At 38.5% G+C, this 13,690-nt stretch overlaps 1 protein-coding gene across 1 annotated transcript; it reads left to right on the top strand.

Annotated features, from left to right (window-relative positions):
• Positions 1-326: 326 nt before the first annotated feature.
• On the top strand, positions 327-13,237 carry LOC109901395 (mitochondrial mRNA pseudouridine synthase TRUB2-like). The gene is made up of 8 exons (XM_031824894.1): positions 327-458; positions 3,278-3,430; positions 3,700-3,837; positions 3,979-4,053; positions 10,312-10,367; positions 10,673-10,737; positions 12,515-12,651; positions 12,863-13,237. Exons 2-8 carry the CDS (start codon positions 3,394-3,396, stop codon positions 13,120-13,122), a joined length of 768 nt encoding a protein of 255 aa, XP_031680754.1. The 5' UTR covers positions 327-458; positions 3,278-3,393; the 3' UTR covers positions 13,123-13,237.
• Positions 13,238-13,690: the final 453 nt, after the last annotated feature.

Below are 13,690 nucleotides of genomic sequence, written 5' to 3'. Positions count from 1 at the left end.
ACATCCAAGATTATGCATGCCCTCCATGGTATTGGGAAGCTGCTTTTTGAGAAAGTATCTGGTTTAGAAATCAAACTCTGGTTATCTTATTGCAGAGCACATTGTACAACTGTTTATAGAAAATATTGTATTGCAAGATATGCTGTATGTGTAGGCTATGCCATATGTATTGGCTAATATGCATACGCAGTGGTTGTTTTTAAAGGTCCCACACAGTCATTCTATTTTCTAAGTAAAAATAGCCTTTGAATGACCAAAACATCACCCATAATATTTGTACGCTATTTTATGGGGGATTTTTACCATTTCATCTTTAATTATCAGGAAGCCTGAAAGAACAGGCTGAGTGGGTGGGAAGCTTATATTCATCAGCTCGCCTTAACTGACAGCTCTTTGAAATGGCCTTGTGGTCATTGCAGGTAACACGGTAACCGATGGGACAAGGCATTGATGATAAGGTAAACAATGGGTCTGATGTCATTCCAACCTGGACTCAGGGGTAACATAGTAAATGTAAATCCGGGACACTCCAATTAGTATGATATGTTACATTTCGTATGGTATGTATTCATTTGTGGATGTCAATCATCCATTTCGTTTTTTTTGACCCGCCTGCTGTCATCGTAAACATAGTAAATCAGGGACATAGTAAACGTAAATCCAGGACATCTAAATTAGTATGATATGTTAAGTTTGATATGGTTACATAAAACAGAAGGTTACTTACGTAAGGCAACAGAAGTATGATGATTGTTTGGTGGTGGATGGGTAGGTATGTAACGCGAATGTCTAGCAACCCAAAGGTTGTGTGTTGAAATCTCATCATGAGCAATTTTAGCAATATAGCTCATTTGTAACAACTTACTACATTTTAGCTACTTTGTGGCTACTTTGCATGTTAGCTAACCCTTCCATTAAACCTACCCCTTTAACCTAACTCCTATCCTTTAAACCTAACCTTAATCCCTAATTCTAACCCCTAGCCTAGCTAATGTTAGCATTAGTAAACCTAGCCACTTATTTAACATTAGCCACAACAATTAGGAAATCGTAACATATACTATGTTATTTTTATTGTATGCTTTATTCTTTCCTCAGTAGAGCTTTGAGATAGCTCTGTAATGAAAAGCTATACAAATTAAATGTGTTATTATTACTTAAGGGAATGTAAATGAAAACAGCCTACAATAAGTGTCTGGACAATTTCTTGGTGCCTCTTCATTATCATTATAAATGACAATACGTTCAGAATTGTACTGTATGTATTGATCAGATTTATTTTATCATTTACAATAGGCCAGCAAAGCCAAAATATTGATCAACATGAATACTCAAGAGAAATAATGGTGAGACACACAGGAGGCTGCTGAGGACAGCTCATAATAATGGCTGGAATGGAATGAATGGAATGGTATCCAACACATGGAAACCATGTGTTGGATGTATTTGATGCTATTCCACTTATTCCTCTCCAGTAATTATTTCCAGCATGATGGAGCACCTTGCTATAAGGCAAAAGTGATAACTAAGTGGCCCAAGGAACAAAACATTGATATTTTGGGGCCCTGGCCAGGAAACTCCCCAGACCTTAATCCCATTGAGAACTTGTGGCCAATCCTCTAGAGGCGGGTGGACAAACAAAAACTCACAAATTCTGACAAACTCCAAGCATTGATTGTGCAAGAATTGGCTGCCATCAGTCAGGATGTGGCCCAGAAGTTAATTGACAGCATGCCAGGGCGGATTGCAAAGATCTTGAAAAAGAAAGGTCAACACTGCAAATATTGACTCTTTGCATTAACTTCATGTAATTGTCAATAAAATCCTTTGACACTTATGAAATGCTTTTAACTATACTTCAATATTCCATAGTAACATCTGACAAAAATATCTAAAGACACTGAAACAGCAAACTTTGTGGAAATTAATATTTGTGTCATTCTCAAAACTTTTGGCCACGACTGCAGTATCGTCAGCCAGTTGGCTTATAATAATTTCTTTACCAGCTATGGAAATACCTTGTCCAGAACTATTATTTAAAGAATTTGTAAGAAGTTGGGTGATCAATAAAAACAGGTATGGAGAGATAGGACAACCTTGCCTAATTCCTCTCTTTAACTCAAATCTAGGTGAGGTGCCATATTTCAATTTGATAGAGCTGTTACCATTTGTATAGTCTTAATAGCCTTACAGAAAAAAAAAAGTCAAGTCTCTCAAGGGAGTGGAAGAGGAACTGATGCTCTTCTGTGTCAAATGCTTTATAAAAATCAAAAAATAATATGAGCTATCCTCGATTATTAGGTCTGAGTAGTCAAGTATGTCTAATACTAGTCTGATATTGTTAGAAATATGTCTGTTCCTCATAACGCCAGACTGTGTTTCATCAATGATTGCATCCAGGACTTCTTTAATTATTTTTGCAAGTAGTAAGGCTAATATCTTATAGTCATTATTAAGAAGACAAATTGGATGCCAGTTATTGATGAGTAGCACTTATTTTTTAGGCTTAGGTATTAGTGTTATTAACCCCTGACTCATTGTAGGAGGGGGAACATTGTTTTTAATACTCTCTAAAAAAAACTTCAAATAGGATGGGAGCTACTTGTTCAGAAAATAATTTGTAAAATTCTGATGTAATTGGACCTCCCGGTCGCGGCTGGCTGCGACAGAGCCTGGGCTCAAAACCAGAGTCCCTGGTGGCACAGCTAGCACTGCGATGCAGTGCCCTAGACCACTGCACCACCCGGGTGGCCCTATAATCTCTTCAACTTTGATGGGTTCATCACACTGTTTAGATTCTATATCATACCGCTTTGGATATAAATATAACGCTTTGAATATAACGCTTTGGAACATTAGCTTGGATAAAATATACATCTTAACAAAAGTATTCTACATTTATAACTAGTGTTCTTATCGGATCACTTCTTAACCGCCTCATGTACTGTAGCTTCTTTTCGATCCCAATTTTTCTTAGCACAATTCGTTCCACATATATAGATCCCCAGTACTTTACCACCTGACTAGCCCTTGATCATGACTCTCAGTTCCATTACATTACACACAAGAGTCATTGGAAGAAGGCGTCTTCTGTACAGGGGAGTTTTGTTAAGAGCCCGATGCTCAGTTTGAACATTAACACGCATCGTTTGCAGTATGGTTCTGGAAGCATAAGAACTTTAACTGTCATATCATGCATAAATCATTTTCAAAAAACAAAAGGTTAAATTGATACACCTTGTTCGTTTTCCCACACAGCCATATCTCCATGTTACAGGGCTTGTTTATGGAAGACAAGAGGCTAGTACCTCAGTTAATTACTGCAACTGAGCTATCAAGCATGCTGAGACGAACACCTGTGTAAGCCTAACTCGGGAAGTGTAGTTTCATCGGATGGAGGCACCCATAACTGTCGGCATCTGTGCAGTAAGTAAGTGTGTCATTTTTTTATTTGACAGATTCTTTCTCGCTGATGAAAGAGGGTCCTATCTTTCGAATGCCATATCACAAACAATAATTATTGACGTTCTAAATGTTAAAACACAGCGGTGGCGTTAAATGCCCCCAAGAGTTTGAGAGCTACTACCTGACCAGACTTAGCAAGAAATGTCTGCAGGGGATTTATTGTTACCTGTCCAGTTCATTCCAGGTTAATGCAGATGAAGGAAATTATGATGATGATGCACTCTATCTTCACAGGGATAAATGCTGCCCCTCCTACTGCCCATCATCAGCGGCTACAGTTCTTGGCTGAGCCTATCAGTGTTGTGGCTGAGGGTTCCAGTGAGCTCACCCTGTCTGCAGCCTCTGTCCCTTTGCTGGCCCACCACCCTCTGGGTATGTTGCACTGTACAATCACTTCCAAGCCTTTTTATGAGCCTTACACCACTTATGAGTGCTTTCACTGTAGTTTATGATGCTGGATTTGTATGAATTCAATAACAGTGCTATTGTTTACTTGTTTGTCCCCTAAATCAGTGAGTGGACCTGAGTTCCAGTACATACGAGCAGCAGTGGGTCATCGACTGGATGCATTCTCCTCGGGAGTTCTAGGTGGGACTTTCTGTCATGCAGGGCTCTACCCTGACCTTTTTTTATCAGGAGCACGTGTGCGTCTAATAAAGCTAGAATCCTTCATTTGTCTTGGGGCACTGGTGCTCCTGAATAAAAATGTGCACAGCAAAATATTTATGGCCATATGCAAATAAAATGGTCGCACAGTAGAGCCTATAGTTGAATATTTTCCCGGTATTTACAAATGTTACAGCATGAGAATAAATCATTTCCCGTCAAAACCAGAAATGTAATTTATTAAAGCATATAAATATTTGTGGATTTGATTAGAGCTTTGCTCAGCATGAAAATTAAAGCCTGATGCGCCATACATTAAAGACATTTTATAAGCCCAAGCCCCAAAAAGTCCAAATGATTGTGCCTTTATCCAGCACATGGATAGCATGTTACGCACAACAGAAAAACATAAAAGCCCAAAGATGTAGCTATACTCTCCTGGGTAAATAAATTAAATAACCTCCAGTAGGCTAATCTTTTTGAGTGTGTATTGTACTGGATTTACTCACCTCGCTCAAACCATGAAGCTGGGAGAAAACATGCAATGCTGGTGCAGGACATGCGGCCGACAAAGTAACAAGTGTATGCTAGCGAATTTGATTTTAATTGTTAGATTTAATAGGACCTATTTTATATTTAGTAAGCTGACGCATATATGCCTTTCTCTATTGTTGCTTCATTCCTTCCTCGCTTTCAACAGTTAAATGAAACTAATCAATCAAATGTATTTATAAAGCCCTTTTTACATCAGCCGATGTCACAAAGTGCTATACAGAAGCCCAGCCTAAATCCCCAAACAGCAAGCAATGCAGATGTAGAAGCACGATGGTGTAACAGGCATTGTTTGAGGGAGACCAAGGCGCAGCGTAATTTGTGGTCATCTTATTTATTAATTGAGAACCAGCAACAAAATAACAAAGTGAATCCAAAATGAACGTACTGTTCCGTAGGCTACAAGAGCTGTACATAAACAAGATCACACAACATAGGTGGTGAAAAAGGTTACCTAAGTATGATTTCCAATCAGAGACAACGATAGACAGCTGCCACTGATTGGGAACCACACTCAGCTAAACACAAAGAAATACAAAACATAGAATGCCCACCCCACATCACATCCTGACCTCACCAAATAGAGAAATAAAACATCTCTCTCAGGTCAGGGTGTGACCGATGACTAGGAAAAACTCCCTAGAAAGGCTGGAAGCTAATCTGGAACCTAAGCTGGAACCTGGCTCTGAGGGGTGCAATGTTTGTCCCCACCCTGAGCGTTGATGATTGATCATGCAGAAAGCAGAGAGAGAAGGCCGTAGAAAAGCCAGATTTAGACATCGCATATCATTTAATAGTTCCATTTCAATGAAATAATTTATTATAATTTACAGATTACTCGCAATTATTTATCCCGGGAAAAGGGAGTGGGTTTGGGCAGGAAATCTCAGTAACTCGGTTTCCCGCTATTCAAACCAAGTAGAGCCCGGTCATGTCCTTTCCAAAAAAAACTGCTTAGGGATGTGCTCATTTGAACCATACATATTCATAAAAAAAAAAAAATGTTTTTATTGAATATTCAAAACATACAATATACTTGCAGTGAAACCACTCAACAACTACATCATACTAGTCATCCAACAGATTCCCGTTCAGCGCGACACACAGAAGCATCCAGAATCAATGCCCTGCTCAAGGGCATGTTGACCGATCTACCACCAGGCCAAAAAACGTGAACCCAAACTTTTATCTTTGACCATCATTCTATATCTCACACCGAAACTACACTCCCACTTGTCTCCAATTCCACATACCAACCCTCAGCTTCCCTCAGCCCATCCCACCTATCTCTGCTGGCCACCCACTTCGGGTTTCTACGGAATGCATATCTTTCAACTATGCTGTGATGTTTAACGTACAATTTTAATCTATCTAATCGAATAGAATCCACAGATTGCGATTTGAAGATAAATACTTTTACTAAGAGTATTAGTATATTTGTAATTGACTGACCCGGTCTCTCCAGATTTCCTACCAGTACTATTTCTAGGGTCAATTTTAGATCAATGCTATGCATTTTCAGCCGTTCTTGAACCTGTAACCAGAAACAGGCTACCTGAGGGAAATACCAAAATAAACGGTCTATTGTTTATGTATCCTCACAACAAAATCTGCAGAGTTTTGATGATTTTATGCCCCAAATATTCAACATTTTGTTGGTGGCAAGAATTCGATATAATAATTTTAGCTGAAAAGCACCAAGTCTTGAATCTTGCGTTGTTATATATATGAATCTTGCATTGTTTTATATATCAATTCATACATGGAATCGGTACATCAAAAATCTCTTCCCAACTATTTTCCAATCTCTATGACACAGTTGTCAACATCCTGGTCCTCAAATGAAACTGGTATACATTCCTATTTATGCTATTTTTATTCCTCTGCCAGTTTTGATCCTTTAAATTGGGCAGACAGACCAGTTCCCTACCTCCTCCCGCTGCCACCCGCCTCCTCCATTTTTGGGGCAATGCTAATGAATTGGTTGTACTCTTGAATTGAGCAGACCTTTCCGTACAATTCTGATAACTCCATGAAGGAAATAACTCAACCCTTCCAATTTACAATATCATTTAAGAATAAAATACCCTTTTCAAACATCTTTTTGAGTTCAGCCGTAATATTTGTTGTAATATAAATTTTTAGGGGGATGAAATTGAAATTGTAGCAAGCTCTGCAATGCTTGTTTGAAAAAGAGAGATACTTTTTTCAAAGTATCATTTTCAATTAATCGAAAATGAGACATGGCAATCTGCCAAAATGGCAAAAGGCCATTTTTAAACAATAGATGAGCTTTTCTTAGTAATCTACTTGAGAACCTAGGGTTCAAATAAAACTTTTGAATGAGTGAAGCTTTTAGAGAGAGGTTTAGTGCTTTATATTTAATAATCTCAACCCACCCAATTCATATTCATTATATAGATAGGCACGTTTTATTTTGTCTGGTTTAGCGTCCCAGATAAAGCTAAATATGATTTGCTCATATGATTTGAAAAACGAATCATCAGGAGTAGGCAGTGCCATAAGTAAGTGAATTGACTGAGGAGTTAATCAGGGCAAGTTGTCCATAAAGAGACAGGTATTTACCTCTCCATGGTTGCAGGATATTGTCTACTTTTACAAGTTTTCTATTGAAATTCATTGTGGAGAGCTTATTTATATATTTTGTGATATGAATACCGAGTATGTCTACTTCACCATCAGCCCATTTTATAGGTAAGCTGCAGGGTAATGTAAAAGTTGTATTTTTTAAGGATCCAATACGTAATATTGTACACTTATCATAATTAGGTTTTAGTCCAGAGAGTACAGAAAAGTTATCTAGATCTTCAATGAGACATTGCATGGATCTAGCTTGCGGACTTAATATAAAACTTGAGTCATCGGCATACATGGACACCTTTGTTTTCAAGCCTTGGATTTCTAATCCTCTAATGTTGTCATTGGATCTGATTTTAATAGCTAGCATTTCTGTAACTGTAACGAATAGATATGGTGACAGCGGACACCCTTGTTTAACTCCTCTTGACAATTCGAAACTCTCTGAGAAGTAGCCGTTATTTACTATTTTACACCTGGGGTTGCTATACATTATTTTTACCCATTTTATACGAAAATTACCGAAATTGAGAAAATCCAGGCATTTATAAATAAAATCCAGTCTTACTTTATCAAATGCCTTTTCAAAATCCACTATATATACCATTCCTGGCTTCTTATATGTTTCATGATGTTTTATTATTTCTAGTAGTTGTCGTATATTATCTCCAATGTATCGTCCATGTAAAAAAAACTCTCTGTTTAGGATGAACAATACCTGGTAAAACTCTTTTAATTCTGAGTGCTATGCATTTTGCTATTATTTTTGCATCACAACATTGAAGTGTAAGGGGCCTCCAGTTTTTTAGATAGACTGGGTCTTTATATTTGCCATCTGGGTCTTGTTTTAATAGTAGAGAAATCAGACCTTCCTGCTGAGTACCTGACAGACTACCATTTCTATGGGAGTAGTTAAAACAATCTAACAATGGAGTTTTTAGTATATAAAAAAATACTTGATATACCTCTACTGGTATGCCATCAAGCCCTGGGGTTTTTCCAGACTGAAAGGATATAATAGCCTCAAAAATTTATTCCTCTGTAATTTGGCCTTCGTACTGAACTTTCTGTAAATTTGTTAATCTTCAAATGTTTTATATTATTTTGAAATAATTCCTTACCATAATCTTCATTCAATGGGAAAGGATGAGACGGAAAAGACAACATCTGCCTAAAATAATGAGCTTCCTCTTTTAAAATATAATTCAGAGAACCATAAATAACTCCGTCTTCAGTAACGAGTTTCTGCTAATTATTTTTTGTTAGCGTTACTGTATTGGAGATTCATGAAGAATTTTGTGCGTTTTTCTCCTTATTCCACACAGTTTTCTTTATTTTTGTAATAGATTACATTAGATCGTTCATGAATACTTTCCTCAAGTTCTTTTTGTTTTTCCTCTAACTTATTTTCTATCTCTGTAGTATCATTTTTATTGCTAACTACCTGTACTATTAGTTCATGGATTTCCCATGTTAGTCTTGTCTCTTTAGCCAGAAACTGTTTGTTATTATTTATGAATATTGAATTAAATTACCCCTGAAGGTACATTCAAAGGTATCTCGAACAATAAAGGGATTTGCTGAATCTATATTATACTGGAAAAATTCAGTTATAAATTATTTTGTCTTAGTTCAAAATGAGTTGTCCTCCAGTAAACTTTGATAAAATTTCTAATATCCCCGTTCATGTGGAAAACCTATAAGAGTTATGTGAATGCCAATCGCATTATGTCTCCTATTAAACCTTTGATGTAAGAGAGAAAGAGACAAGAAAGTAGTCAAGACGACAAGCTTGATTAAGTCTCATCCATGTATATCTGACTAGGTCGGGGTTTTTTAGTCTCCAAATATCCTCTATTTCTAATGTGTCCATAATATTTATGATTTCCTTAAGGGCACGGTGATGATAGTTTGTAGAGTGATTACCTTTATGGTCCATTTAGGTATTTAACACTGTGTTATAGTCTCCTACCATAATGATTAGAAAATGTGTTTCCTGTAAGTTCAATAAATTGGTGTAAATGTTTTCGAAGAAGTGTGGATCATCCTGATTTGGACCATATAGATTATTGAGGCCAAACATTTTTTTGGTCCACTTTCATATTCAAAAGGATCCACCTTCCTTGCGAATCATTCCAGACTAGTTGCACATTCAGATCGAAATGTTTGTTAATTAATATCATCACACCCTTTGAGTTCCTTTGTCCATGACGGAAAATTATTTCACCACCCCATTTCTTTTTCTTGCAACTTCATCTAAGGATGTAGCGAGTTTCCCTTGCCTGTTTGCCTGTGAGCCAATGCCACAGAAAATTGAGACAAGATATTATGTGTGTAGCAAATTTGAGTAGGTTGATGTGTATGATATTGGATGTGATGGAGTGAGAGTGTGTACGATGTCTGTATAAGAGTAAGACTATAACGTGTGATGTCCAAATAAATAATAACTCAATTTGCACGGTCGAGTGTCTATGTGTGTAACATGTAGTGCGTTTAACCGTAATATTCATGATGGTAATTGTAATACATATCATATCACCATCATAGTTGCATCATAATTACCTTAAAACTAATTTGAAAAACACATCCCAGCATTTCCATAGCAATTGGCGTTTCAAATTATCATGAAAGAGACCTTGCATTACTCTAGAGACGGCTTCACTTACAGTACAAATGTATTCCGTACAATATGTTATTATTCCCCAATGCCCCTATTCTGATATCTTCCCTTTGCTTGTTGTAAACATATATAAACTTGAAGACAAATACTGTACATAAAAAAGATAGACAAACAATAAACACATTAAATTATAAAACAGTTCTCGACAATAGAGGGAGAGAAGAGAAAAGAGAGAAAGTGAGAGAAGAGAGCGAGATCAGGTGTGTGTGTATAAGTCTGTATGTGTAAGCAAGCATGTAATTGAGTACGTGTGTTCATTTCCACTTTATAATGTTCAGATATTTTTACAGTTCCCATACCTTTTTTTGTAACCTGAAGTCCCTTGGGCCTCCATTACTGCACTGATGAAGTTTTCACTTTTCATGTGATGTTTGAGGCTGTAAATCATCATGACATCTGTTTCTCCTCAGTTGTTGGCCAGGCAAACAAGGCTTTGACTGATCTCTACAGATCTCATGTCACTAGAGTAAGCATACCTCTCTATTTATGTTACATGTAAAAGAGTAGGAGGTGGAAAATCCATATGGCATTGTTGTGATGCAATGCTGAGATTGCCATGATGCATTTTTTTTTTACTTTTAATTTATTCACGATTATACATTGGAGGGTGAATTCGGGATGGCCACAGACAACTTCTCTCACACCTCATAGAGAGAACCACATATTGTAGTTACAGCGCTTTCTTTTTTTGCCTTCCACCTTACTGAAAGAAATACTGAATCTATAAACACCTTATCTTGACTGCATTGAAACCCTTGACGTGCCTTCCAGAACACATCACAGCTGGAGAAAGTCCTGGCCATGATCCAGGGATCCAATCAGAAGGCCTTGCTCATGTACGTCCACCATTCATTCTAGTTCTGTGGTCCACCTCTTATATCCCTCTCTGTCCACCTTGCTCTATCTACTCACTGAGCCACGGCGTATAGCAATTAGAGCATTGCCAAAGAAAGTTTACAGACCCTTTGGCTTTTTCCACATTTTGTTACGTTACAGCCTTATTCTAAAATGTATGGACAATTCAATAAAAAAATCTGCAATCTACACACACTACCCCATTGTGATAAAGCGAAAACAGGGGTTTAGACATTTTTGCGAATGTATTCAAAATTAGAAGCAGAAATACTTATTTACATAAGTATTCAGACCCTTTGCTACGAGACTCGAAATTGAGCTCAGGCATATCCTGTTTCCATTGATCATCCTTGAGATGTGTCTATAACTTGATTGGAGTCCACCTGTGCTGAATTCAATTGATTGGATATGATTTGGAAAGGCATGCACTTTTCTATATAAGGTCCCACAGTTGTCAGTGCATGTCAGAGCAAAAACCAAGCCATGAGGTCGAAGGAATTGTCCTTGGAGCTCCTAGACAGGATTGTGTCGGGGCACAGATCTGGGGAAGGGTACCTAAACATTTCTCCAGCATTGAAGATCCCCAAGAACACAATGGCCTCCATCATTGTCCTTCTGGAAGGTTCTCCCATTTTCACAGAGGAACTCTGGAGCTCTGTCAGCATGACCATCGGGTTCTTGGTCACCTCCATGACCAAGGCCCTTCTTCCCCGGTTGCTCAGTTTGGCTGGGAGGCCAGCTCTAGGAAGAGTCTTGGTGGTTCCAAACTTCTTCTATTTAAGAACCATCTCTGCAGCACTCCACCAATCAAGCCTTTATGGTAATGGCCAGACAGAAGCCACTCCTCAGTAAAAGGCAAATGACAGCCCGCTTGGAATTTGCCAAAAAACATCTAAAGACCCTCAGACCATGTGAAACAAGATTCTCTGGTCTGATGAAACCAAGATGTAACTTTTTGGCCTGAATGCCAAGCAACATGTCTGAAGGAAACCTGGCACCATCCCTACGATGAAGCATGGTGGTGGCAGAATCATGCTGTGGGGATGTTTTTCAGACGCAGGGACTGAGAGACTATACAAGATCGAGGCAAAAATAAACAGAGCAAAGTACAGAGAGATCTTTGAAAAAAAACTGTTCCAGAGCTCCCAGAACCTCAGACTGAGGTGAAGGTTCACCTTCCAACAGGACAATGACCCTAAGCACATAGCCAAAATAACTTTGGGACAAGTCTCTGAATGTCCTTGAGTGGCCCAGCCAGAGCCCGTACTTGAACCCAATGTAACATTTCTGGAGAGACCTGAAAGAAGCTGTGCAGCAACACTCCCCATCCAACCAGACAGAGGTTGAGAGGACCTGCATGAAGAATGGGAGATTCTCCCCAAATAAAGGTGTGCCGAGCTTGTATCGTCATACCCAAGAAATGCAAGGCTGTAATCGCTGCCAAAGGTGCTACAACAAAGTACTGTGTAAAGGGTCTGAATACTTATGTAAATGTATAATTAAAAATATATATATTAGCAAAAATGTCCAAACCTGTTTTTGCTTTGTCATTATGGGGTATTGTGTGTAGATTGAGGGGGGGACGGGACTATTTTAATACATTTTATTATAAGGCTGTAATCTCTCAAAATGTGGATTAAGTCAAGGGGTCTGAATACTTCCCGAAGGCACAGTTGTCAGTGCCAGCTCAAGCTTATTTGTAATTTTTCTATACCTAGTGTGCAGAGCAGTGTAGGATAACTGTGTTGGTTCTGGCAGGTACTCTAAGGTGGACATGAACACCCAGGAGGCCTATGAGCTGGCTGCGAAGGGGAAACTCCATCCCGACTGGATCTCTCCCCCTATTATGACAGGCCTGCGTTTATTACACTTCCAACCACCCCACTATACCTTGGGTAAGTATTTCACCTGTACTGTACAATACCCTCCTGGATAGACACTTGCTCACACACATGGCTACAGAGCAACACTCATACATGCAATAGGACTTGGCACATGTCCCTTTTTAACTGATAAACTGCAACAGTCACCTTAATGTTGCATTCGATATGTATTAGATATTCTGTAATAGTTTGCTAATTCCATTTTTCACATTACATTAATCAGAGGTGCAGTGTTTGAATGAAACCCAGCGATACCTGTGCAGAATCTTGCATGAGGTGGGCTTGGAGCTCCGCAGCACGACTGTATGTAAAGCAGTGCGCCGCACCAGTGACGGACCCTTCACCGTACAGCACACTTTGACCCGCCAACACTGGACTGCCCCTGATGTTACACAGGCCATCCAACAGTCCAGGAAGGCTAGAAAATCCAAGAGCACACAGCCAGGGGAGAATACAGGAACAGCCAGCGAAGACAGGAAATAGAGGAAAAAGCAGCAGTCACTGGTGATTCCCACCGGTTACACTTGGTATTGACCTCAAAAGCATTTGGCTCTAGATGTCCTTGGGATTAGATATCCTTGAATAGACTGGTTTTAGTCAATCAATGCAGATGTGGAAAGACAGCTATTTTTCAAGTGCAATGTCTGTGCTTTTTTTCTGACAATGTAAAATGTGTGACCTCTTTATGTCTTTATGTTTCTGTATCAATGTGTTTATTCATCTTATAAATTAAATAATATTCCAACTGTGACGATATATGATATCAAAATACCCTTTAGCGACCAAGAAATACCAGAATGAACTACACTACTTCCAAGTCAACACTAGATGGCAGCACAAGACAAATTTGATTAGCCACATTTCAGAAATCATGTTTTAGCAATCTGTGTAATTTTGCAACCACACTTCGGATTATAAAACATTTATGTAAAGGATTAACACACAAAAACAATACATTCATTATAGTAATGCATTCTCAAATGGAACCCTTCCTTAGCAAGAGATTCCGTGCTCATATTTTAGTTGCAGCACATGACCGCCGTCAGTAAGG

This window comes from Oncorhynchus kisutch, linkage group LG1 (genome assembly GCF_002021735.2).
Source record: "Oncorhynchus kisutch isolate 150728-3 linkage group LG1, Okis_V2, whole genome shotgun sequence".
NCBI lineage: Eukaryota > Metazoa > Chordata > Actinopteri > Salmoniformes > Salmonidae > Oncorhynchus > Oncorhynchus kisutch.
The sequence above is the reverse complement of the archived record's forward strand: the minus strand, read 5'-3'. Positions and strand labels throughout refer to the sequence as shown.